Source organism: Culex quinquefasciatus, chromosome 2 (genome assembly GCF_015732765.1).
Source record: "Culex quinquefasciatus strain JHB chromosome 2, VPISU_Cqui_1.0_pri_paternal, whole genome shotgun sequence".
Taxonomy (NCBI): domain Eukaryota; kingdom Metazoa; phylum Arthropoda; class Insecta; order Diptera; family Culicidae; genus Culex; species Culex quinquefasciatus.
This window is the reverse complement of record NC_051862.1, coordinates 60,526,554-60,554,345: the sequence shown is the minus strand read 5'-3', so window position 1 is coordinate 60,554,345 and position 27,792 is coordinate 60,526,554. Positions and strand designations below refer to the sequence as shown.

Here is a 27,792-nt window from a genome sequence, read left to right as displayed (position 1 = left end):
AACCGCGCATTTAACCTCTAATTGTAATGTTTAGAGAAGGAAACGTTAGAAAGGGAAACTAAACGTAAGTTACTCCGACTAGCCGCTATTTAAGTTAGAGTTCTGCTCAAAGATCCCCCCCCCCTCACAAAATGAATTGAATCGTAACTTTAGTTTATTACGTCTAGGTTAATTATAACATGCCCACCAATAAACAACTGAACTCTCAATTTGGTTGTGCTGCTGTTATAATTTTGGAAATCTTCCCGAAAAACCCCGTTGCCCAACATTCTGTCGGCAACATTTTATAATTAACGTTTACCGTGGAAATGCCCGTCGGTTCCAGACAAATCAGAGCGGTCCGTAGAAGGTTCTGACACCAGGATGGTTGATGTGAGGCAATGGATTTGTGATGTAAACAGCTATATGCGGTCGACGATCGCGAGCAGCACCCATGCAGATATACCAGCCCAGCGCTACAATATCCGCACTGAACGTAACTCGTGGAAGACGCCGGCCGCCGCCCGATTTCTTGAACGGTTCCAGGCCCAAAACGTTGGAGTCACGCTGGATTTCCCCGAGCCAAGGAGCTGTACGGGTCACGTAGACCCGAACCAAGTTTCTGCTAAATGGTTCATCCAAAATGACACAATTCAACCAGCTTTAGAACCCGAAGCAAATATCAAAGTTTCCGGCCGTTATGCCGGTCTTCCCGCTGCCAACACACCAGCAAACCAGAAATGTCAACATTCCGACCAGAACCAAAAGATGCATCTTCCAGAAGCTACTCAACAGGACTCTTCACTGCGTCATCTTGTTACACAACCACTCAAAACAAGTCAACCACCAATGACGTCGACAATACCCATGCCTTTCCGTACAGCATCACAGGCGCGCGCCAAGCTGAAAATGCAGCTGCTCGAAGACCAAAGATTGCTTAGCCAGAAAATGCTGGCTCTTGGACAGGCACACTCGCAGCAAAAGTGTAAATTGCTTGAAGTTGCTAGAAACACTAGTTCGAAACCTGTTGTTTCCTTGCCAACCGGACCAACACCGTCCAGCTTCAACAATTCCGATACACCCCTTCTACGAGATGCCACGAACCAAAATAGCATCTTACACTGTACCACCAGCACCACCACAAGCACCAAATGCTGTGCCCCACCACAGGGGAATCTCGTGGTACAAACACATCCGCGCGCTTTGTCTTCCAACAACGAATGTCTGACCCAACTTCCAGAGACATCGGACCAAATCAGCCAAAGTTCGCGTTCTATTATCAAGCACGTTCCAGATGATCCAGCAGGCAATTTGTACCAGTTGCATTCCGCCGATCAGCTGCGAAAGGAGAATCTACGAAACGATGTGATTGCGGAGCATGCCCGAGACGACACTTACACATTGTTGAGTACTTCAATCTGTCTTGGTCTACCGAAAGGTACCGATCTGTGGTTCGTAAATGCTAGATCGTGCCAGCTGTTAATTCTTTGTTTGTGCGCGGACCATCTACACAAAAACCAACACGATTTCGTCAGTGCTACGGCTAGAAATCATCAACGAAGGCGCCATCAATATGAATGGACTTCAGAAACACGGACAGCATCTGGAATCGTCTGTTCACTGGCCAACCGAAGAACATGCTTAGAGGAGCCGAGCCACCGGAAGCATCGACAAAGAGGTAGACGTGAACCGATGTCCAGTCCGATAGTCGGTGCGATTAACTGTAAACCGGTAGACGAACCGGTGTACCGGGGGGGACTGTTACTTGCGCAAATCGCAAGTACGCGCACCTCCTTTACACCTTCTTGGGGTACACACACAGTTGCGACCCGTTTGTCAGAACTTTGACTGAAAATGTCAAAGATCGCTAGAAGCCATCGAACCATAAGTTGTTAACCGCGCATTTAACCTCTAATTGTAATGTTTAGAGAAGGAAACGTTAGAAAGGGAAACTAAACGTAAGTTACTCCGACTAGCCGCTATTTAAGTTAGAGTTCTGCTCAAAGATCCCCCCCCCCCCCTCACAAAATGAATTGAATCGTAACTTTAGTTTATTACGTCTAGGTTAATTATAACATGCCCACCAATAAACAACTGAACTCTCAATTTGGTTGTGCTGCTGTTATAATTTTGGAAATCTTCCCGAAAAACCCCGTTGCCCAACATTCTGTCGGCAACAGTATGCTTTCCAAATCTATTTGATGATAAATTTAGTTGCAATTGTTAAATTAGAGTAATGCTGTCAATAAACTTTGATTGATGTAGAATACTAGGCATTCTTTTATGTCAAATTGTCCATAGAGTCTCGATCAATCAATAATGTAATGATATCAGACAAAATTCGTTGATCTGTTGAACTAACGGTTTTCGGATTATGGTTGTATTGACCATTGTTGCGAATCGAGGAACTACGGATCTTTTGACGTAAATGGTCATTTCTTTTTAAATTCGCGATTTCTATCCTATTTGTATATCAGTTCACAAATTTTTATTGTTTTTTGATAGAAGTAGTACTGCAACAGTTAAAGGAACGTTTAGTTTTGAACATTAAGTTTAGAAGATTTTAGTTTAAAATTAAGATTTTCAATCCAAAGTAGTTAGCAAATGAATATTTGGACTTAAATGAATAATTGAACATTTTGGACTTATGAATAACACACAACTGTGCATTTATTCTAGAGTCAGATCCATACAGCGTCAGTGTTTATTTGGTCGAAGTGTACTAATTCATTGGCAGATCTGATTCTAGTTGTAATGTACGACAAGACTACTGACGGACGTGACAGGACGAGGGCCCAGTTTAGAGGTTTCAACATCAACGATGTGCGGCTGGACCACCCTCCCAAAAAAAAAAAAAAAAATTGATGAATGAAAATCTTGTTATTATCTGAAACAATATTTAAAGTTCTTTGATTGATTGCACAAATTTATGCTCCTTGACTTCTTTTTTTGTATAAAAAATTTACATCCATCATAATTTTAAAATAAAAAATTTGATTATATATTTGAAATGTTTTTTAAGCAAAACTTTATTTTGAAAAACTGTTCTGAAAAAAATAAATTCAATTTATTTATGGCAACCTTGCTTACGCATTCCGTAGAAAATATCAATTTTATTCATGTTCTTAAAAAATAACTAAATATTTAAGTAAATTTTTTCTGTTCATTTATAGAGAGCCAGTGGTGCGAATGAGTGATAAAAAAGTTTTTCATTATCTCTGCCCTAAAAACATCAGAGAGTATAGCGACCGTCACTATAGCTTGTGAGATCTTTTCTTGTGTCTCGAGATTCCCAGCGATGGCATTCTCTCTCTATCACTCCTAACCTTTTTCTCGACTAAGCACTCTCACCGCCTAGTCTCTCAATCTCTCCGAAAACTGCAATGAAAGAACGTGAGAAGACGATTAGGAGCCGACCACGCATGACATCCCGTTAAAACTGCGCTTGCAAAATTTGTTTTTGTGACGGCTTTTGTGGTTGAACGTTGTTGCGGTGGGATGATCGTGAAAGTGGAAATGAGAGAGAAAAGGAGAATGTCAAACGCGAATGTGTAAACTCAAAAACGTGTTCGGCTCTTTCGGCGCTGAATGTATCAACAAAAGAGAAGAGCTGCTGTATTTGGGACATGAGTATTCAGGCGTGATAATTGTAGTTGCTGAAAGCTGATAATTTGATATTTTAACAGTCGGGACCCGATGCCTGATTTTTCTGTTACATTCTTATTGGAATAAATTTTTCACATTTTTCCAGAATATTTTATTTATTTTATTATGTAATTTTTCAATCAAAAATTTGAATCTGAAAAATATGAGTTAAGGGTGCACAGCAACCGAAGAAGTTGTTGTCTTCTTATTCCAAATTTGTCAAACTTACGGACCCAATCCTGAAAGAATCTGTCAAAATGGTCAAACTTTATTGTAAATAACTTTGAAGACTGTAATTTAGGGGATGAATAAAAAATCATATCGATAGTTCCCGTATTTTTGAAGATACTAAAATGTCTGTAACAGAAATCTGGGTGCAAAAGCGATGGTTGGTGTGTACCGTTAAAAATAGAATAGAATCAAATTCAAAAATATTTTTTATAGATTAGGAACAAAAATATCCGTTTACATAATTCGTTGATTTAGCAACATTTGATTACTAAACCATAAAAACATAAATGCTTCTTATTCAATATCTGTAGAAAATTGAAAACATTTGATAACAAGCTTATTATTTTAATTTAGACACTCAACCTATTTTTTCAAAATTCCATGTTATAAGAATATACAAACGGCTTGCTCATTTTTTATTTTTTTGTTCTTGAAATTATTTAAAAAATCTTTTTAAAACTGTGTGCTTATTAATCCACTCTCTACAACCCAATAGTCAGGTTACGATCGAAAAAAATGCCATAAATTCAACCAAGTTTTGATCTTCAAAAAGCAATAGAAAAAAACTTTTATTATTTTAGAAAATATCAAAGTTGGAAGTTTGACACGTTTCATGCAAATTTGCCAATGTTCTAAAAAATGTTTTTTTCAGGGCAAAGATTTTTCCAATCTTTACCAATATTTTATGCATTAGTAAGTATGCAGAAATTTTTGTAATGTACCAAACTATGCTTCTAAGCATTTATTTACTATTCTATAAAAGAAAATTTGAAAAAAAAACGAGCAAAAAATTTAAAAACTGACTGTAAAAAAAGAAAATACTAGAAAGGCAAAATATAATGAAAGGAGGTGGTAAATGACATGGTAAATCGTCAGCTGTGTGCTATCTTGTGACAACGACCATTTAGTACTTTTTGAGAAAATCGATTTTTAAAGTTTGATGATAAATATTTTAAAAACTATTAATGGTTGAGCCAAACTTTTTGAAGCAATCGATTCGTATACTATCGCTTAACAAACGCTCCAAGTTTCAACTAATTTTGTTACACCGGTTAAAAGATACAGTAAATTATGTAATCAAAAATCTGAAAAGCACGTGTCACAAGTGTGTTTCGAAAGTAAAATTGTACTACGTGTCACAAGTGTGCACAGAATTTCCATACAAACTAAAATAGACTCACATCCACATAAATAGTTTAACCGACTTAATCAGTATATTTTCAAAAACAAAAGGTTGCATTGCCTTCAGAAAATATGTATCAACATAAATTTGTGAAAAACAAGAAAAGTTTTCCACATTTTCCAACAACATGTATGACGTGTCACAAGTGTGCACGATCATTTTGATGATAAATTGATCTATGTCACAAGTGTGTATTGCGATATCCGGGAAACGGAAGCGAGTTTCAAAAACCGGGTTGAAGTATCTTGTAGTGTTTGTTAAGTATAGCAAAACGTCATCATTAACTCATTTTCGACCAAAATGGTATATGTCACAAGATAGCACACAGCTGACGAAATGCAAACAAAAATTATAATAATGAAACAAAAAAAGCTAAGTTTTACATAAAACAAAAATTCCTCAACACGGAAAAAATAAAAAATCTAAAAAAATATCGTGTTAGAGAGTTAATTATGATTTTATTTGATTCACAAATCAATAGGTTCGATTTCTTCTTGCTTTAATTTTAATTTTTTTATGACGAAATTAATTCTATTTTTCAACACTTTAATTTAGCCGAAAATAGTTTCTCGAAACGCTTTTATATACTGACAAGTAAGATGTTTTGAAAACAATATTTTTTTGGTATTTTTAGCATGCAATCGTACTGCAAAAATATACAAAACTACTATTTGATATTGAATTTTTTAAAGTTTTTATTATTTTAACACTTTTTAAAAAAGACAATCACACCGTCTTTGCAGACTGAATACTAATATTAACGGGAAACCAAATTATATTTAAGAAATAAATAAAAAATATTCTTTCGTTTCTATTTTGTTTGGTAATTGACATTTTTTAAAGAGACGACGAAGATTTTAAACTTTAATTGTATTGGCCTCACTACATAAAAAAATCATCAATATCAACCGATTTACCTTTTTTAATATTTCTCAAAAATATCAGGCTTTTAGAATGAAAACAGCTTTTAAGTTGAATGTAAACCAAATTTGCAAATGTTTGACAATAACAATAAAGCAGTGATTAAGTCTTAAATTTAGTTTGTTAACCCCAATCTACAGTGTACACTCCAGTCAATTACTTAGCAAAAAAAGCAGCATCAATTCATAGCCTTCCAGTGTAGACCAAGCCCAGCCTCTCAGTCAGCTGGTTGAGGCCTCTTGCGTTCACTTTGCGGAGGAAATTTCTTCCAGCGAATCCAGGGAGGTGGGAGGGGGAAACTTTATTTGTGTTTGCGGGGGACTTTTATGAGTCGGAAAATGCTTCAATTTATGGCACTGTGGGATGTGTACCGAAAGGCAGCCCGGGTCGTTGTTCCAAGTGTGATGATTTCATTTGTTCGGAATTGATGAGACTGGGGGACCCCTTTTTTGTGTGGTTTGATGGGATTGTGGTTTTTGCTAAATTGATTAACTTTTTTTTATGTTTGATATGGTAAGAGATGTTAGAAATATAGTTCGAACCAGACTAATGAAAAACTTCAATAGCGCATAACTAGCCAATCCCAGTTCAGTCCAGCCCACCTGATGTCGAGGAATATTACACACAAGCCACGTAACAGCCGCCAAACAAAGCCCTTAACGAACTCTCGGAAGCCGTCACAAATCAACCGGCATTAATGAAAGAAGGTAGAAAAATAAGCAGAACAACGTGCCACCATATGCCACACCTTATCACCTTTCCAATTGTGATGATAATAAGTTCACCGGCCTGTGAATGGTGGACAAGATGGTTGATGAAAGATTGACACATTTTTTATGAACTCAAAATTTTAAATTTGTTTGTGTCGGTTTTGGAATTAACTATATTCGTATATAATTTTGAAAAACTGAATCTAATAGAATAATTACCTCCAGCAAATCATCTTGACCGTCGCCCCACTGTCCAGCATCCAGTGGCCACGTGGAAACTCGAAAAAAGAAACAAGAATAATTAACCTCATCTGTGCGCGCTGTTACAAGGCGAGATACACCTACCGTTTTGTGTAGGTGGGTTGGACGCCACCGTCGCACGTGGACAACGGCAATCTTTCAGCACCACCCGTTGGCGATCTTGTGCGCGATGACAAAATACTGCGAACTAAGGGGTTTCCAATCATGTCACAAGAGAGTGCTTCCGCGTGTGTCCACTCCACGGTGCCGGATAGGCAGTATGCCTGGTCATCGTGTTTGGAGATTTATCGTCAAACTGCCGGCCTCTGCGCTAATGGCACATGAAATAGACGGTTGCGAAATGGCCACAACTCCCCCTGGCGGGGGAGGAGGGCACCGCAGCCGGACCTACCGCAGCGAATTTTGGTTTGACATGACGGAAGACAACGCCTCTGGTGATGTTTTTTCTGTGTGATTTATCATTTTGGCGATGAAGGATTGCTACTAGTAAGGAAACATGGGAGCAGTTGAAGATCAAAAGAATTGATTTAATATTTTGCTGAATTTTAATCGGTATTACAACATCTTTCTGAATTCTTTTTTGAAGTTGGTATATTTTCACAAAAATCAATGCGATTCGACTTCAAAAAAAGTTTCTTTGGGTTGTTCTCTTGAAAATCGCAATATTTTAAAAGATTTATCATTTTTTATTGTTTGAACCAAACTTGGTTCATGCATTCTCAATATCAAGAGAACATATATTTCATGGTAAGTTTTTCCATACAAGTCTCCATAGAGCAATTCCAACTCAAATCAGGTATTTTTCCGGTACTTTTGTACCTGACCCTCTCCGATTTCAATGAAACTTTTTAGACATGTTATCCTAAGCCTATAAGCGCGTAAGAGTTTTCAATATTTTTGTATTTTGTAATCTAAATATTGCTGTATCTCGAAGTCGTTGCATCGTATCAAAAAGTGGTCAGGGACAAATTTGTAGGAAATTTGATGGGCTTTCTGTTAAAAAACACTGGAAGAAAAATACATGCCGCTTCTATGAGAGTTTTTAATTTTAATGTTTAAAAGTTAAATTTAAAGTTGATGTCACTATTTTTTTCGTTCAACATTTTTGAGGAAATAGCCCAAGATGTAACAAAAAGACTTACGAAAAATGCAGGAAGGTATGTCTCTCCTAAAAAAAAAACAAATATTATTTACTAGAACTGTTTCATTAAGTAGTCTGAACGTCAAAATTTTCAAAATCCGCTAGTGGGAATCGATTCCCTAGACAATTTTACATGCATATCATCATCCTATGTCCGATCCTTGTAGAGATACAGCGGTTTTATAAATAAAAATGTTAAAAAATAGTTTATTTTGTGGTTTTTTTTTGCAATTTCTAAATGACATACTTGATTTTTCAGTCTCGAAAATATTTTTAAATATCAAAATTAAATTCGAATTTTCAAATATTATTTTAGGCCACTGCAAATATTTTATAAAGGTCATTACACCCCCCTCCCCCTCTCCAACCACTTCCACCCCTCAAAAATTAGTCTGAAAAATCAGGGGGCATCAAAATATATTTTTTTCAAAAAAAATTGAAAATTTCAATGGAAATATAATTCTAATCAACTGAAAACTATCAAAAATGTCCTATTCTGCATTTTGATAATGACATTTAGCATGATTGGGCTCGTTTAAAAAAATTGAAATTTTCATGGAATTCCAATGTTCATCACCAGAAAAACTTTTTTTCTTGCAAATATAAATAAAATTCTCGTCAAAAAATTCCGCAAACTGATGATGGCAAAACAACTGGGCAGATGCGAAATTCATTTTAAAACACTTTTTTCATTCAAATGTTGAAACCGTGGTCTGTAATTTCGATATTTTTAAGTTTTTTAGGTGACACTGAGAATAACTAATTTTTCACAAAATTTTATGTTTTAGAGACCGTATCTTAGCAACAAGCATTCCGTTCAAAAATGTCAAAAGATGAAAATTGTTAGAAATTTTCTCAGTTTTTTGATAGAAAAATATATTTGCATGGCTTCTTCCCTCAAAACTTATATTGAAAATTTAAAAATTTGAGCATTTTCCAAAAATTAACAGAGAAATTTATCTAAAAAATGTAATTGTAATGTAACAAGCTGGACCTTATCACGACACCTTAGGGAGGAGACCTATGGAATGTTAACATTAACATTAACATGTTAACATTAAGTTGATAATGGAATTGCCACTGAATCCGCTTTGTAAATGCGGCCCCGATACTCTTCAAGGGTGTTCCCCTCAGGAACTGGGTAAGATTTACTTTACATCTCAAAAATACATTCAATTAATTTTTACAATGATTTTACGCGAATGCGTCCATCTCGGGATTTCCCGGGACAAAATTTGAGGATGTTTTTTTTAAATACCGGGAATTCCTGAATTTAAGGATTTATGAGATTTTGTCCCGGTTTTTACGGAAATTGTAAAAATATGATATCATTAATGATGTAACACATTTGAACGTCAATAATCATTAAAATGTGATTTAATGTAAATTTACATACAATCATACGTAAAGTTACAATTATACGTGTGATACAGACAATCACATCGAATCGTAAGTTTATTTCAACGGAGTTTTCATGTGATTCAAAATTTCCATGTCGAATAAATTTACATTTTTTTTCTATGAAGCTTTTTAATTTTTTCTTTCCAAACATTTCATAAAGGCCAAGCATTCAATATTACGCCCTTTTGAAATATTAGTATTGATTTAAAACAATTAAAATATTGTTATCGAAAAGATCGGAAAATTTCACGAATGTTTCATATTTTAACATTGAAAATCGGACCATTAGCTGCTGAGATATCGACATTGTAAAATGGTGGGTTGTTTGGATGAGACTTAGAAAACATCAATTTTATTGTTTCTTAATCTTTGCATTACAGTATCTCAGCAACGTCGTATTAACAAAGTTCAAAATAGCAAAATATAGAGAATTTTCTCAGCTCTTGCGCACTAATATTAACAAATGAATAACTGCGACTATTTTCAAAAATTCAATATTACGCCCTTTTGAATTGTGTTTTTATTAGAATTTAACAGTTCTGCTCCAGGATGTTACATTTGCAATTCAGAGATTTGGAGAACCTTTCAACTGAGATCAATTCATAAGCCTTTGCAGGGAGGATACATATTTCTACGTTTAGATTTTGCTAACTGGGTGTTCTTTTAGGGAAAAAAAAATTTGAGAAAAACCCTAGATCTATGGTATTTTCAAAAAAGTAACATAAAAATGGCTATAACTTGAAAACGCTGTACTTTATCAAAAATTCACTAAAGTATTTTTAGATTGCAAATTTTACATCGAAAAATGAAGTTGAAAATTTTTTGTCACCAATATTACGATTTTTTTAAAGGATCAGTATTCATTAAAAAAATCATAACTCGGTCAAAGATTTTTGCCGATTCTGGAAATTTCTAAAAAGTTGGCATTTTATGGCCCCCAAAACATATCAGAAAATAAGACAAAATAAAAATAGTGTTTTTTAATCAAATTTTAGTGACAATGTGTTTTTCAATAATTTGCAGCCGGAAACGGTGATAAGATAGAAATTTGGTGCCAAAGGGATTTTTATGTAAAACTAGACGCCCGATTTTATGGTGTACTCAGAATCCCGATAAAACCGTATTTTTCATCAAAAAAAACACTAAAAAAGGTTAAAAAAAATCCTCCCATTTTCCATTACTTGACTGTGAAAAATTTTGGAACATGTCATTTTATGGGAAATTTAATGTACTTTTTGAATCTTCATTGGACCAGATGGGTAATTTTTTCATTTAGAACAAAAATTTTCATTTTAAAATTTCGTGTTTTTTCTAACTTTGCAGGATTATTTTGAAAAAGTTTGTTGTCGTTGATCATGGCCGTTCATGGTCACCCGCGACAGACACCGACGACGAAACAAACATAAACGTAAAAAGTAACTTCTTCAAAACTTTTTTTTCGTAAAATCACGATAACTCGTGATATTTATAAGCTAACCCCTTATATTTATACATCATTTTCTTTAAATTGTCTGCTCTACAACTTTGTACAACATTGTTACACTCTAAAAAAGAACCCTGCAAAGCTAAAAAAAAACACGAAATTTTAAAATGAAAAAATTTGCTCTAAATAAAAAATGACCCTTCTGGGTCAATATAGATTCGAAAAGTACATTAAATTTCCCTCAAAATGAAATGTTCCAAAAATTTTTACAGTCGAGTAATGGAAAATGGCAGAGTTTTTAAAACTTTTTTAGTGCTTTTTTCGATGAAAAATACAATTTTTCGGAATTCTGAGTACGCCGGGCGTCTAATTTTGCATAAAAGTCCCTTTGACACCAAATTTCTATCTCATCACCGTTTCAGGCTGCAAATTATTGAAAAATACCTCTTTTTTCGCATGCTCAAAAATGAAAGGGGTCGTACCGCCCCTCCGTCACGAGATATAAAAAAATGGATCTCAGATTCGTGATCAGGGACAAAGTTTCACGCAAATCGAAGAGGGGTCGAGGCAACAGCTGTGTGAGTTGGTGGAGAATTGCACTCTAAAAATTGTAAAATTGATTTTACTTGTTTTTTTTTATATTGAAACCTTCAAAAGAAAAATCATTCCATTTCCCAGTGGTACAGCTTCAGCTTCTTTCAATTATTCTTATTCCTCAGCAAATATCCTACAACTTAGTCCTCACATTCCATATCCCGTCTCAGACGAATACTGCTGACACCGGAGAAAATTCTCCGCCGGACATTATGGCCCCGTGGCCAGAGCTAGCGGCCATCTCCGTCGGCGGGGGCGGTCAGAATGAGCCAATTAGCGCAAATGGACGCACCAATAAAATCCAAGTGCACTTTCGGCCATAAAAATAGAACGGAACCTGCTTCCAGTCCCCTCCCTTTGCAGCAGGTTGAGAAAATTTCATAATATCTAAACTCGTAAAAAGATATTCATATTAAAAAGTTTGCTGTTAGAGGGGGTACTTGCACTGGGTAGGGTGGTGAGTTAGTCTGAGAGGTGGTAAGAAATTACTCACAATAGCGTTGACCAAAACAGACTTTAGTGATGAGATGAGAAGTGTTGGTTAACCAGTTTGGAAAAAAAGATTTTTTATTGTATTTCTCACAAACTAAGTTTTTGAAGGCACCCCTGTAATAAGTGCGTCCAAGTCAGCCCATCGCCGTGATGAGTACTTTCGTCTGGAGACGAACTTGGCCAGGAATCCCCGCATCGTCAGTGGCCATTATGAGAGTCTGCATCGTCCTGGAAAACGCGGTCTATTAGACCCCTCTCCTTTCTCCTAGCGATTCCGGCGCTGCAGGTGACGGTCCCGAAATGGGCAGCAGCTTGGAACTAATTTTGCCAAGCTGCCGGACATTCAGAGGAGAAAAAAATCGTTTTCCCGGAAGTGGCTGGTTCTGGGGCGTATAACTAGGACTAACGGTGCTTCCGGTGGAAAAAAGAACGGAGAAAAGGAAACAAATGGTGCCTTAGGTTGGGTGTTTGGCGAAATATTATATTGATACTGGAACAGAACTCGCTAATGTAGCGTGACTAATTCAATTATGCAAATGTATAAACGGTGGACGGGACTTTCAGTCAGGATACCGGGCAACCCGGGAGTAAACAAATTGTCGGTCCAGGTTGGAATAGGAAAAGTGTCGTTCTTATGGATTTGTTTTTCTGAGTTGTTTTCATTATAGTCAGGGTTGCCTGGTTGCCGGATAACTCTGAAATCGTCAGATTTTTCATGTGCCCGATAATTTAAGTTTTAGTTTACCACTATTTAGTTGCTTCCAACGGCTTCTACCCCACATCCAATTGAGTTAGTTCCGCGGTCGTGATACCACTCAACTCGCTGAATTTATCAATTTAAATTACATCACAGCCCACGATTTCGTGCACATCTGCAAAGATCTGCACCGAACCATCTCCCAGAGCAACCCCCGCCGGCATCATAGCAAATTGGTCATAAAATGGGTACGCGCAGAGCAATCAGACAGAAATAAAACCAAGCTATAATTGCATTCTTTCTTGGAGTTCTCTCTCACTATCAAAATAAATAAAATCGGCCTGCAACGATTTCGATTCGATTTCAATCGATCGATCTGTCCTTCGTCTGATGTCTCTCTGGAAGTCGTTGTGGCTGGAGGAGAGGTTTGTCTAGACACACCGCTGCAGTTCTGTGGGATCCAATCTTACAGACTTTTTCTTACATTCTCTAAGAAACTTTTGATTTTTAAATTTGCTTTGAAATTTTCCAAAGCGAAGTAATTTTTTATAAATTAAAAAAAAAAGCAATTGAACTGTTATTTTTTTTAATTCACGAAGTTGACTTTGAATCCAGTATTATATTTACGAGAGCAAATCTTAACCAAACTCTAGAGAACTGCTCAAAAGTGATATAAAACTTTAATAGAACGAAGGGGTTTGCCTTAGGGGGAAATTAGGCAAACCCCTTCGTCGAGCTCCAAAACGGTTAAAATTCAATTTTTATTGCACACTCCTTCCCCGAGGATCATAAATCCGATGACGCATTGGTTCAGCGCGACCAGCCTCAATATTAATCGCTGGCTCCGAAGGTTCGATCGAGATGATTCACGCTGGCAAGATCAACCGACCAAGGCATTGTCCAACTTAGTCAGTCCAACCCGGTTTTACGAGAGAGTGCTTCTTGGAAAATTAAAAACGCTAAATTGTCCATTTTAGCTAATTTTGTGCGCGCTCGCGCGCAGTTCGACCACCGAAAGGCAGCCAGGCTTAGTAATGACAGATATTAATCGACGGTAATAAAGTTCGGGAAATTATGGGGCTGCCGCTGCCTGTGGCTGGAAGAGTTTTTGGAGCTTCGTGCGGTGGAATGCTTTGCTCAATTCGATGCGGAGTGTTATTAATTGTTATTGCTTTGGTTTTGATACCGGGCGCAAGCAAGCAAAAGGTTCAGTGATAGAGACTAATGAGCGTTTATTGGTGGCAAGTTGCGCCAGAAATGTCCGGCCGGAAATGGAGTTGTCGTGAGTCAAGTGTTTCACACGACAAATTGACTAACTCAGATTTGTAAATTTTGTTCAAATATTGGGTTTCCAGTGTCCATCCATGACCCCCTGCTTCATAAGCGAAAAACGGTTATTTGAAGCATCTGTGCCAATTTTGTTCGACAAAGTTGTAGAGCTTTAAATTTCCAATGAAATCTCACTTTGGGAATACAGTCCAGACTCGTTTATCCGAAGCCTCGATTATCCGAAGTTTCGATTATCCGAAGTTCGACTATCCGAAGGTTTGTATGGGACTTCGTATAATCGCATTTTTTCGCGTTTTTTTTATTTTCTTACTTTTAACATCAAATTCGAGTTCTGCGACCCCATTTTAGTCAAATTTCAATGATTGGTTGAGTATTGAATTGAAAAATCCATTTTTTAATGTTTCATCACCGTAATTTCGGCCGCTATCGTGGATTCAAAATTTCTATATCATTTTAGAGTAGTTTAGAGGTCATACTAAAGCTCAACAATCAAAAATAAGACAACGAAAAAAAATAACTTTCGTGATTCGATTTTCCGAAGTGAAATTTTGCCAAGGCCTTCGGATACTCGAGTTCGGACTGTATTTCGATGGAAGTAGCGCAATACAATTTTTCGATTTTTCCCGTACAAACTTCACCTTCGATATTTGCTCATATTTGTCCATGAGAATAGTTCAATGCTTGGAACCATAATGTACATAGATTTTCACTATGAAAACAAATCAAATTCAAACTTCAAATCCTTCGATAGAACAAGCTTGCACACAAAAGTGATTTTTATTTTCATTTAACTTTTTGGTCAATGCAAATTTTATTTCAAGTTTGTGTCCCTTTCATCTTCCAGATTTCCCCAAAAATTCAGTCAGCATTTAAAAAGTTAAGTAAGTGTGACATTGCATGTTATAAGTATAGGAAAAACGTGACAAGCGAGAAAAGTGGACCATTCATTATAATTGAGATTTTGAAAATTTTTACCTCCTTCGATTTTTCATTATGATATGTTTTAGAAGACAAAAAGTGTCTACTTTTTAGCTATTATGACGGACGTTTTGTTTTTAGCCAAGCTATGATTTTTGAAAGTATTTAAAATGAACACAAAAAAAAAGAAATCTAAAAATCATGTTAAAATGTTAAAATGAATTCTAAACTGAAAAAATCAGTATTGGAAACTATTTTCAAAAATTCAAAAGAGACAATTATGTTGATAATTCAACCAAAAAATTGTTACAACTCAAAAACATTGCAATTCTTTTAATCTACAGAGCTACTTTTTTATTTAGAACTCTATCGAACATCTTGAAAAAAAATTCTAACAAGTTGTTTGTGTGCATTTTTAACACTTTTCAAAACACATTTTTTTTTCAAAAAAATAAAACTTGGCCAAAAACAAAAATTCCGTTAAAACCTATGGTTCAAAAGCTGGCACTTTTTGGTTTTCATAGCCAAAAAATTTAAAAAAAAATTAAAAATTAAATAATATCGAGGTTGGTAAACTTTTTCAAAATCGAATTTCAGGAATAAACAAATATTTAAAAAATGGGTAATTTTCTCTAAAGTCAAACTATATTTTTCTGAATATTTCTAATCAAAACCTACAATCAGTCATGAAATAACTTCTCTAGATACAGATTATCGAATGTTTTCATGACACTTTTTTATGGATAGCCGGGCTATCATAGCCCTCAAATTCGTATGGAGACTAACGTGGAGAATCTAAATAAGCAAAATGGCTTATTTAGACATAAGAAATCGATGAAAATTGCATACAAATACAAATTAAAATCATAATGTTTTTGTTTTTTGTATAATTCTAAATTTTATATAAAAGTTTTGTGACACTTTCTGAATTTGAATTTGAAAACTGGGCTTGGAAATCTAAATGAGGTTTTTGTTATTTTTTTAATAATAACTTTAACAATAATTGTTTAACAATATTGCGAAAATCAAAACAAGTCTTGCCTTGTCCAAAATAAGAGTTTTCAGAATATTACAAATATTTCGCTTCAGTCCAAAAATTCGAAATAATTTGCATTTGATAAAAACTGAAAATATCACAGTTGTTTGCTTTTTTGACATCGAACATCAATTTTAGATATTCCAAGATATCGACAATAGAAAAATATGGGGTCAATTAGGTGACACTTAGAAAAACTGATATTTCATACATCTTAAACTTTGGAATCTATATCTCAGCTACCAGCATTCTGATCAACAAACACTAAAATAGAAAATTTGAGAAATCTCTAGTCTTTAAAATGTCTGCGACTCCAAACGGTGGACAATTAAAAAAAAACGATAGATTTGCGATTCCAAATTTGATCCTTCGTTTAAAAATTAATTTGATGATAGGTTAATAATTTCCAAAAAAAATCACATTTTGCTTCAAAAATGCTTACTCTGGTATCCAGTAGACTAAAGCGCAAAAGATTAGGGACCTACATAGGGAAATGAAATGTTCTGGGAGACATTTCAAACACCCAAAGTCATTCAAATTTAAGGTTGAAAAACTTGTAGTTTTTCTTTTGTGCTGGCACTTTTCTTGTACCGAACAAGCACAAACATAACAAAAACTACCAGATTATTATTAATAACAGTTTTACAATACTTGTGATTGTTATAAGTCTCGTTTTTTTGCCAAAATTATTTTCAATTGATTCCAACCTTGTTCTTGTATGATCTTGTTGCTCGATTGGAACCCCGATTTGACAGTTCGATTGGAACCCTGAGAGTGACATTTCGCCTCTCCATATAGGCTCTCTACAAAAGATGCCCTTTTGTTCCTTTTGGCCCTTCAAAACAAATCTTATTTTTTTAAATTAAAAGTACGTATGTTGGGAAGCTTATCAAGTGTAATTGAAAAAGACTTTGAAACGGCGTATTTATTTTTTAAACGATTGATTAAAAACTTGTTCCAAATAATTGTCTTCGGTTAGTCACTCTTAAGTTTTATTTATTTCCATCCCTTAACAAGATACTTTTTATGTGTTTATTTTAAACACATTTGATCAAAATATAGACGTCACCAGCAATGTATTTTATGAATTTATTTAAAAATACAAATTTGTTCAAACGTCACACAAAACACGAAAAACTCTGTAATTGTATTTAAATTTGACCATTTTTCACCCCCTCATCTCCCACTATCCAAAGTCGAGAAAATGCTAGGAAAAATTCTCGCAGCTCTGTGTGTCGGCCTAGTGAACAGATCGTAAATTAGAACCGAAGATCAAACGTTTGCGAAAAAGCGGCCCTCACTGACGCGTGAAATTATGACGCACACAATGTGCGACGACGCTGTAAATCATTTCCATCTCATGGTTGCGTGACTTCCGGGGAAATCCGTTTTGATGGTTTGGGGAGCACGAAGTATGGATCGCGGGTTAGGGAAATCAATTACTGTTTTCAATCGAACTTGATTTTTTTTTGATTTTTCATTTCTCATCTCGCATTTCTTACTTCTAATTTCCGATTCCGATTTTCCGATTTCCATTTTTCGTTTATAACTTTTCATTTCTCATTTAAGTTGGTGATTTTGTAATGAAATGAAAATCCCAAGAAATAAAAAAACTTCAAAACGAGCAAACTCTACTCCAGATCAATTTTCGTACCATTTGCTAATCGGACCATACAACCAAATCTTAATCAGACGTTCGATCGTCCAGATAGGCGCCGCTATTAGCAGTTCACAACAAAATGCAATAATCTCCGATCCCGAAAAACCTTTTCCTATCGTAATAAATTCAAATCCTCTTCAGGTCAACAAAGGCCTCGCATAAATCTGTTACCAAGGGGGCCCCTTTCACTTCTCACGCCCCTCTCTCTGGAGAAGCGGTTCCCAAAACGGGACAAATTGTGCCCGTGTCCTGGACACGGCTGTGTGTGTGCATCAATTTTGGGGTGGGGGTACTTGAGATTAGCGATAATCTGCTAAATGACCGTCAACAGTTGTTGGGTTCGGTTTTTGGGACTCCCGCACTCCTAAATTTGATGCTGGCCAGATGTAGATATAAAGCGTACACTGTTCCGGGGCCGTAATTTATGGCCCTTTTTGGCTTTCCGAAATAGGGGATGACCTATTTTATTCAAATCTTGGCAAATTCTTCGAGCGAAGGACTGTGCGGTTCGTGGTTATCGGTAAATGGTCATCTTTCGGTTTCGGTTACACATTGTTAGTGAGTTTCAATGAGCTCATTGCTATTGTTGATGCCCTCGAGCAACTTTATGGACTCTTGGGTTTTATTTTTGTCCAAAAGGTTCTTTTCCAAGTCGTGTATGAATCAATTTAAGAAAGAAACAAAATTGTATGATTCTTACTTTTAACCTCATCTTAGTTTCTCAAAGAAATATCAAAAAGATTTCAAGCTAAACATTTTTGCCAAACACAAATTAAAACACATCATTTTTCTCCACAAAAGTTTAATAAATAAAACTGTCACCATCAGTGAAATTAACGACACTCCCAAAACCTCGATTCAATTGGCGGACAAGCAAAAAAAATGACACCATATTGACGCGCCCAAATTGATTGAAGCGAAAATGGACTAAAAAGGGATTTCCATCGCAAATCCACTCCAAATGGTTACTTTGTGGGCAGTTTCCGGGGCTTGAAAAACTGCAGTTGTTTGCATACATGGCGGTGGGTGGGTGATCTATGTATAATGGACTAAATGTCCAAAATTTGGGGTGAATTTTGTTGCGGCTGAAATTGAGGGCGATAAAGTGACAAAAAGGTGACCATAACACTATGGGCCATCTCCATACAAACAGGCGGCCAAATTATTTTTTTGCTTTTTAAATGTTTTTTCATGCAAATTTGGGTAATTGTATGGTATTGAAATGATATACGTCGATTTTTATGACTTTTCATGTTTTTCAATAGTCGATTGTTTATAATAAATAGTCTTTTCATACATTTGCAAGTGCAACAGAATTGCGTATATATTGTATTGCAAGTTTATATTATTAAATTATGGATAAGCTAATACATCCCCACTTAAAGGACACAATACCTCCCTCCTCTTTCTTTCACCCCCCCCCCCTCTCCACCTCTTTCTTTCACCCCCCCCCCTCTCCTCCTCCCCAAAATTTAGTTAAGCGTAATAAATTCATTTTAAGTCAAATATTTATTATTTACTGCTGTGTGTTTCTTTTGTGAGTCCATGCCATATAACTTGAGACCCCCACCCTTACGGGCATAAATTGTAAAAATTTTAATTGTTAAATCAAAAAACAGAAAAATTAATTTTATTCAAAATATTAATTATGAAGTAAAACGATAAAATACAAACCATATTCTTAAAATTCATTTGATTATAGAGTTTGTGACAGCTTCAGGATATGTTAAAGGTACTTTTTATGATGTTTTGTACTAACCAACATAGAACTTAAATGTGGATCAGTTTCATGGATTGATCGCAGAAATTCATCATGCTAAGTCAACATTTTGCTGAATACTTTTCCGGTATCAAACTGAGATTCTCCAGTTTCGCTTGAGAAACTTCGGTACGAATACCTTATTTTGACTAAGGTACTCAATTTTAAATGTAGGCAACAGAAAATTCCAATAAAGTCATTTCGAACTTCTTGAAACCAGGTATTGATTTTTGAAGCGACGATGCCCACGAAGTAGGTAGCAAAGCAAGTGAAATAAACGGGCGCATATGTAGATTGCAGCAAATTTTGATAAAACGTAAATGTTCAAAATGGCATATCTCCGAAAACGCAAAAAATCGCAGGCTGGAAATTTCAGCAATGTTAGATTATAATCCAATCTTTCAAGTGATCTTAGTTTCATGTTTAGCATCGGTTAGCAAAAAAAGTACTTGATTAACAAACACAAAAAAATATGATTTGTCAAAACAATGCTCCAGTTATTCGATGAAAACTTCAGTTTTTGGTTTGGAAATAACATTTTATCTATTAATAGTTTCAAAGCTTATCTCATTACCTTTCCAACGATGTATATTTGTCCTAATAAAACATTTAAAATGGCTGAGCTATGTTAAAATTAAACAATCAGCCTTTTTTACGAAAAACGCTAGTTTTTTACTCCATTTTTTGACTTTCAGCTTGCGTATCTCCGTAATGAACAAACTTAGAGCTTTGAAAATTTGGATTTTTCTTAGTTAGAATGTTTACTTTCGAGAAAAAAATACCAAAAAATATTTGGAGAAGGTCACTTTTTTGAAACTTGGCCACCCAATGTACCATAGTGCATTAGTGGTCGTAAATTTAGCAAATGGACTTGTGGATTAAAATGAATATGGGAAATAATCCGGCAAAATGACTGATCAATTGAGAAAATTTTAATAAGGATTTGTTGTTAAGTTTTTTGCAACACTTTTTTCAAAAGTAAATGCCAGATTATATTTTGTTAATTTAGCTGCTAATTAATTTTCAAGCACTTCATTTTTTTTTATAAATTTGAACGAAATTTTGTCCGTGCATTCCTTAAGCAAATAGGCTGTTCGGCATAGTTTTTTTTTACAAGGCTCCACACAATTTTGAGGGCTAGTGAATTCAAAAATCTTTACATTGAGAAGAGATTTTCTGATCTATTGAAGTCTTGGTCAAAATTGTAGGTTATGTTTAGGACTTTTCAAATTATACGAAAATAGGTACGCTGAAAAAAAATTACTTGATTTCATTTTCAAAAAAATCCCGACATATATATTTGTAAATACATTTGGTACGTTTTAGGAGACTAAAAGAGGCGTATTTTGCGCTATAGTTCAGGATGGTAGAAAATTTGGTACAGAAGCTATGATTTTTGAAAAAAGAACAATATTTTCTATTAATTTTGAAAAAAATCCAAAGTATTGTCTCTTTTTTTCTAAAATAATTTCAAATTTGCAATCAAAGGCATTTTTAACTTGAAGTTTTCCGAAAAAAATATTTTATTTTTTTTCAATTTAAAAACAGCCAATGAAGGAAAAGAAAAACAAAATTTGCAAAGCAAAACAATTTTTATTTTGCTTATTTTGTTGACCGGACCAGTACTTGCTGAGATAAAGCTCGTAAAGTTAAAATTTTTAGAATAAATAGGGTTTCTCAGTATCATCAAATTAGCCATCGTTTATCAAAACGCGATATCTTGGATACTTTTCTTTACAATTCAAGACGAAATTATAAAATCTAGCTCAACATTCGAAAATGTCCCAAACCAAATTATTGTATTCCTTTGAAAAAGGTTCATTTTAATAAAAAAAATCTGTTAAGAATTATGTTGGTAAAATATCAACTAAAGTGGTAAGAAATCCTAAATATGACCAAACCTGTTAGCGAAATTTGAAAATACAGGCACTTTATTTTCTTACCAAAAATCAAATATCTCGGCTCTGGAGTTTCGATATTATTTTTTTTTCTTTAAGAAAAATGTTCGTTTACTACAAGCTGCATGTATTGGTTTTACTGGGAAAAATAGTTTACCTAAAATTAAATGAGCCTTTTTTTAATTTCGAAAAAATACGATTTTTTCGACATAATTCCGCTTGAAAGAAGCCAAAACCTTAAATTTTGGTCAAATATTGATAGTGTCTCTTGTTCTATGGAGAAAAACCTATTATTTAAAGATAATATTCAGGTATTTTAATTAAACAGTTTGTGTATTGATTCCGAGTGATTTAAAAAAAATGTCAAAAAAGTGACTTTTCTAATCTAATCTGAAGAGGGGGTGCCAGAAGTATTTTTTTTTCTTGTCTAAGAGAACACTGACAATCGACATCATAATCATTTAAGAAGTGAGTACCTAACATTTCTCGACATGACCTCAAAATAGGACAGTAAATTTTTGAATTTCTAATAAAATATTCAAGAAAAAGAAATTCAGTCAAAAACAATTAAAGAAAAAATGAAACCTTTTCAACAATTCAAAACATTGTTTGAATTTTATTTAGAATTTTATAAATTTGTCGCTTTTGTCACTGAAATTTTGACCAACATCGATAGATGAAAAACTTGGTAAAATATGTTACATGTAACAAATTTGAAAAAAAAAAATTAAAAAAAGGTGTCACTAACCATATGTCAGACGAAAAATGATCAAAAATTGAATTTAAAAAAATACTTTTAAAACATTGCCTTCACAGTTTAAATTCTCTTCTCTTATCATATTCTCGCTATAGAAAATCAATTCCTTCAACCTTGACCTGAAAGTATTCTCTCTTCTATCCAATTTCCCCCCGGAAGCCCTTCTTTACTGCCTCATTTGCCACACGTTAACCTTTCAGCCGGGTTCTTATTAGCCACCAGAGCAAGAAGAAGCCCACCATCACCTTGGTGACATTTGCAATCAGCCCAGTCACATTCCAAGCTTCTCCACCCACCAACTTCCGGTTGCTGTTTGTTGGGCTTCACCTTCTCCACACTTCTCCAACTCCCCAGCTCCAGGACCTAATGAGTTCCGACGCCACTTCCCACACCCTTGACACCTCGAAGTCGTCGTCGTAGTCGTTATAATATAAGGTTTCTGTTCATTTTTCAATTAACCGAAGGAAAAGTGGCATAAATCTTACCGCAAACTCACGAGACCGCAGCGACGTCCTGGTTCTGCCCAGCCCAAAGTGGAAAATTGCCTCGGAAAAATCACGACGAAAGTCGGAGGAAAAAAATTAGAGTGAGTAGAAAAAGTAAACCTAGAAGAGAGAGGCAGGTCGGGCCACACCCAGGAACACCGAAAGGGCAACAGACCTATAATTTTGGCGTCGCGACGCCCGGAAAATTTATGCTAGGCGTACTCTGCGTGTTTGTGTTTGTGTGTTTGCACACCACATAACGTACACCTACTACCTACTCTCATGAATAAACGTGACGAGAACGAGATTTATGATTGTTCCGCATGATAGCGACGATAATGTCGTCGTCGTCGTCGTGCAGGTTGTTGAAGTTGTTTGTTACTGTTTGTAGTAGTTAACAAAGTGCGAGTTAGCGAAAAACGAACAGGTTATTACGCGTTTAGCACCGCGATCAGCGCCGGAAATGCACGTGGGGGTGTTTATTTTAGGACACGAAGAGAACATTTTTTTGCCTCAGATGTGACGTGTTTTAGCGTAATAAATTAGTCGTGTTTTCGCCGTTGCAACGCTGACTAATGCATTTGTTTCTTGGAAAAGAAGAACATTTGTAAACAAATTTGGAAACATTGTCACGTTATAGGGATATTCACTTTCAACACACACAGCCTGACTCCTCTCTATTTTTTTTTAAACTATATCTTGTGACGCAAGGCGGTACGACCCCTTCCTATTGTTAAAATTTCTATTAAATTTTTGTTTTAACCAGGGCTGCGGAGTCGGGTCATATTTCAAGCGACTCCGACTCCGACTCCGACTCCGGCTTTCTGAGTTAAGCCGACTCCAACTCCGACTTTCACCCTGAATTTCAGCCAATTTGGTCCATCCCATCTCGAGATATCGTGGCACCCGTAAATCAACTCGGTGTTTCGAGAAAAACGCTCTGAAAGTTTGATAGTCCGCTTTGCGCACGGTAAAATGTTGAGCTTAAAATCGTCTCTAACTCAGTTTAATTATGTAAAACCTTCATGGAATTTTCAGGAGTGATTGAAAATTATCTTTTTAGTGGATTCAAAAAAAATCAGTAATATGATTTTTTTTGATTTTCTACATGTATGTAACCCTTTAAGTACTTTTTGATTGCCAATTTGATTTGACATCAAAAAATGTAGTAGAAATTTTTTTTCGACCGATATTTCGATTTTTTGAAAAAATCAGTATTGCTTCAAAAATTCATAACTCGGTACAAGATTTTTTGCCCATTCTGGAAATTTCAGAAAAGTTGGCATTTGATGTCTTCTAAAACATATCAGAAAATTAAAAAAAAATAGTGTTTTTGCAAATCAAGTTTTAGTGTCAAAAAGTGAAATTAAAAATCACCAATTTTTTTTAACGTTTATCATTTTTTTCAGTTTATTCCATATTCATACCTACAACTTTGCCCAAGACACCAAATCGATAAAAAAATCCTTCATGAACGAGCTAATGATACAAAATCGCTTCATTGGGCAGTATTGCACCAAAAAAGTTTCAGCCGGATTAAAAAATACAAAAAAAAATCTAATGACCGAAATCTCGGAGAATTGCTCAAATGTATTCGATGTGGTGAAGAATTTTATTTAAAACAACAGGTGAGTAGGGGAAATATACCCATTTTAAGCCTAATAAGCGGTCGTGTTTGAAAGATGCTGCATAATCTGGAGTGTTCCTTGAAATTTACTGAAACCAAGTACACCAACCAGAAGAGCAACTTTTTGTGAACATTTCAGTTTAATTTGATCTTTATCAAAAGTTATTCTATTCCTTTTACAAGCATTTAAAAATAATAATTCCCAGGGTATTTTAATCACACGAGAATGCACTTGGCCACGCCCACCTTTCTAATATCGGCTTAGCTCTTTTTTCTTCCAGCACTTTTTTGTGTCTGCCTATTGTTGCCATTTGTGACGAAATTTTAAGCGAACGCTCACGAAAAATGGCATTTATAGGGAAAGTTTCCTGGCATCGCTGGCTGCGCTGCTGGTGGTGTTGGTGGCCATCCTTTGTTCTTTATTTGCCTTCGCTTCTCGCTCGGTTTTCTTCAACCTTCGTTTAGAATAGGCTTTACGTCAAGTGACTCAGTGCGTTTGTTTTTATTTATGGCGCTTGCTAATAAATTACATGTTTCGGGACTACTTAACAAGTGAGTGACTAAAATATGGCCAAAAGAACATGTTCCCGGTAGTTGGAAGCAGTTTTATCCCGAAACAGCTGTGTAAACATGAGCGATAGTGAAAAGATGATTTTTGCGATATTCATTAAGCGGTTGATAGCTGCTCGCGTGTGTGTCAGTGTGTGCACGCAACGTGATGAGAAATGGTTTTGCAAAATATAAATTTTGATCAAAAGTGCATAAAATAAGATATTTTTGGCCAGTAAATGGCATAAATTTGTGTGCTTACTCGAGGCGGTGCTGTTGCTGGTAAAGTTATGGCAAAAATAGTATTTTTGGAGCTTTAATCGAGCATCAAACTCTCGATATGACGAAGATAGGTGTTTGATTAAAATAGGCATAATTGCCCTAGATTCGGCTGTTGCATATGGATCATTTCCGTTTTTTCACTAACTGCAACTGCTGCTCTAAAAATGGTATGAAAAAACCAAATTTTGGTATTACTTGTGCAAATATCAGCGACCAAAATGTGATCTTGGTTGCCCAGTAATAGATGGTACAATACCATGAAATCATACCAAAATCATGTATGTGGAAAACCACAGGAATACCAAAATCTGATGTTCCAAGGGCGCGGAAATACCTTTAAAAATAAAACCATGGCAATACCAAGTTGTCCCGCCCGTGTGGATCAATCGGACCGCGCACTGGATTCACAATCCAGAGGTCGCCGGTTCGAATCCCGCGGCGGGCGCTCTAAAATTCTTTGTGTAAATATGGGTATTCGGCGCCGTCGCTCCGTGCCATACTTTCATACACTTAGGAGCCCAGGGCGGCGAAGTCCTTGTAGATAAAAAGGAAGACACTAGTGGTTGGTACTAGCAATGGTGGCCGACAGCTATAAAGTCAACTTCGTTTTAATACCAAGTTTTGGTATTTAAGCAATGTGCAAAAATCCAGAAGACCTCAACTTGGTATTGAAATGGTTTTATTTTGAGGTATTATTTTACCCTTGGAATAACATGGTTTGGTATTGTTGTGCCCTTTCACATACAAGACTTTGGTATGATTTCATGGTATTTTACCATTTATTACTGGGCAACCAAACGCACATTTTGGTCCCTGTTATTTGCCCAATAATACCAATTTTTTACCAATTACCAATTATTTACCCCTGCTCGGGAGGGCCCCAAAAGGTTTGAGCCAAATATTAAATTACAAATAAAATCCATTCTCGGAATTTGGGGAGAATTGCTCCTATCACAATTATTCTGAACAATTTATTAGATTGAGTAGTTCTAATTCTTGTTCTCGAATAGTAAATAAGATTAAATTATGTGATTGATTTGAATGATTTATACCAACTTCAATTTATTAAAATTTATTTATTTTTTGTTTGTTTTGCCTATCCCGGAAAGCCCAAACTCTTTCATTCACGTTTTACCAGAGCTCTGAGCGTAATAAATCATTATTCTTATCACAACTGGCACTCGGTAGTTCAAAAAATCCTACACCTACGGTTTTTTCAACGCCAATTCCCCACAAATCGTCATCCCTTCTAATCTCGCGCCTACATCCAGGAGTTTAGTTCTGCACTCCAGTCTTACGCTAGATATTCTTGGAACAAGTACATGATGGCTTGGCTCGTAATTTCAGCACTTTTTCTCGGTTCAAGTGGTAACTATTTTATATCTATCAAAGTTTAATTTACAAGGTTCAACGCTTTTCTTATTTAGCGCTAAATGACGCTTGCATCACTCCCGGTGGAAACCGTGGACGGTGCGTTCTCGCAGAGCAGTGTCCTTTCATCAGGGAACAGTTGCAAAAAATCAGCACAATCCAGGAGTACCGGTACGTGACCTCGTTCCACTGTGGTTACGATCCGACGAGCAGGAAGCTTCTGGTTTGCTGTCCAAGCTTTAGCAACGCCGAGGACTGCGGGACGATTGGCTTCTCTGATCGAATCTATGAAGGTACGGAGACGGATCTCGACGAGTTTCCGTGGATGGCTTTGTTGGGTTACCGAAGAAAGAACAAGACAATGTTCCGCTGCGGAGGGTCGCTGATCAACGATCGATACGTGCTGACTGCGGCACATTGTGTGACCGAGAACGACGAGTGGAAACTGTAAGATCTTATTGATGTTGGTGAGAGGAGACTTAATTGGAGATTGTGCCATTTTGTAGGGATTTCGTTCGACTTGGCGAGTGGGACTTGGACACTAGCCCGGACTGTGTCTACGACTATTTTGGAGAGCTGCATTGTAACGAAGTTCATGAAGATTTCGGAATTCAAAAAGTGATCGTTCATGAGAAGTTTACCAGAAATGTCTTCAATATTAGGAACGATATTGCACTGTTGAAGCTTGACAGACGAGTTGTTAGCACCGAGTCCATAGCGCCAATTTGTATCCCAACCCAGAAACAAGCTGATAGCTTGAACATCCAACAACTTCAGCTTTTCGTTGCTGGCTGGGGAGCAACGGAAACAGAAGGTGACTTTTCTTACAAAAACCTAAACATGTACTATTTTCCACTAATCCTACCATCTAGCCAACAGCAAACGCAAGCTGAAGACCATACTGCAGGGCCACGCCATGGCCAGGTGCGCCAAGGTGTACCGGAAGAAGGTCAACTTGTTCGCCGAGAGTCAACTTTGTGTGGGTGGAAAACGCGGGCGGGACTCTTGCCGCGGAGACTCCGGCGGGCCGCTGATGGAGATCTTCCAGAATCGGTGGCACGTCGTCGGGATCGTGAGCTTCGGGTCGGGCCTGTGCGGATTGGAGGGAATGCCGGCGCTTTATACACGGGTGGGGAGCTTTCTAGACTGGGTGGCGGGGAAAATTGAGCTGGAAAGTCGAAGGTGATTGTGATAGGCTGAAAAAGTGCAGATTTGTTGGACAGTTATTTATTTTTAAATTATTTATCGAAAACAAGCATGGAATCCAGAATGATAGTATTTCAAGAAAAAGTAGATATTTATTAAGCATAATTTATTTTCAAATTACTATACGGATATTTATAATTAAAATTTAAAATAATAAACAAATAATAAAAAAAAAGAAAAATAACATTAACAAAATTCAATAATATTCAATGTAAAAATTATACAGTCCAGACAAGATTATCCGAAAGCCAATATGAAAAATGCCCCTTCGGACAA

The 27,792-nt window shown here is 36.0% G+C and overlaps 1 protein-coding gene across 1 annotated transcript; it reads left to right on the top strand.

Moving 5' to 3' along the window:
- The first annotated feature begins 363 nt into the window (after window positions 1-363).
- LOC6050110 (CLIP domain-containing serine protease 14D) lies at window positions 364-27,496 on the top strand. The gene is made up of 5 exons (XM_038250359.1): window positions 364-571; window positions 863-1,417; window positions 26,367-26,757; window positions 26,817-27,124; window positions 27,183-27,496. The coding sequence occupies exons 1-5, from the start codon at window positions 364-366 to the stop codon at window positions 27,494-27,496; spliced, it is 1,776 nt and encodes a 591-aa protein (XP_038106287.1).
- Window positions 27,497-27,792: the final 296 nt, after the last annotated feature.

Coding starts and splice junctions, on each gene's coding strand:
- LOC6050110 (XM_038250359.1), top strand. CDS start 364: ATGGTTGATGTGAGGCAATGGATTTGTGATGTAAACAGCTATATGCGG. Junction 572..862: donor TTTCCCCGAGCCAAGGAGCT/GTACGGGTCACG, acceptor CTTTCCGTACAG/CATCACAGGCGCGCGCCAAG. Junction 26,758..26,816: donor GAGAACGACGAGTGGAAACT/GTAAGATCTTAT, acceptor GCCATTTTGTAG/GGATTTCGTTCGACTTGGCG.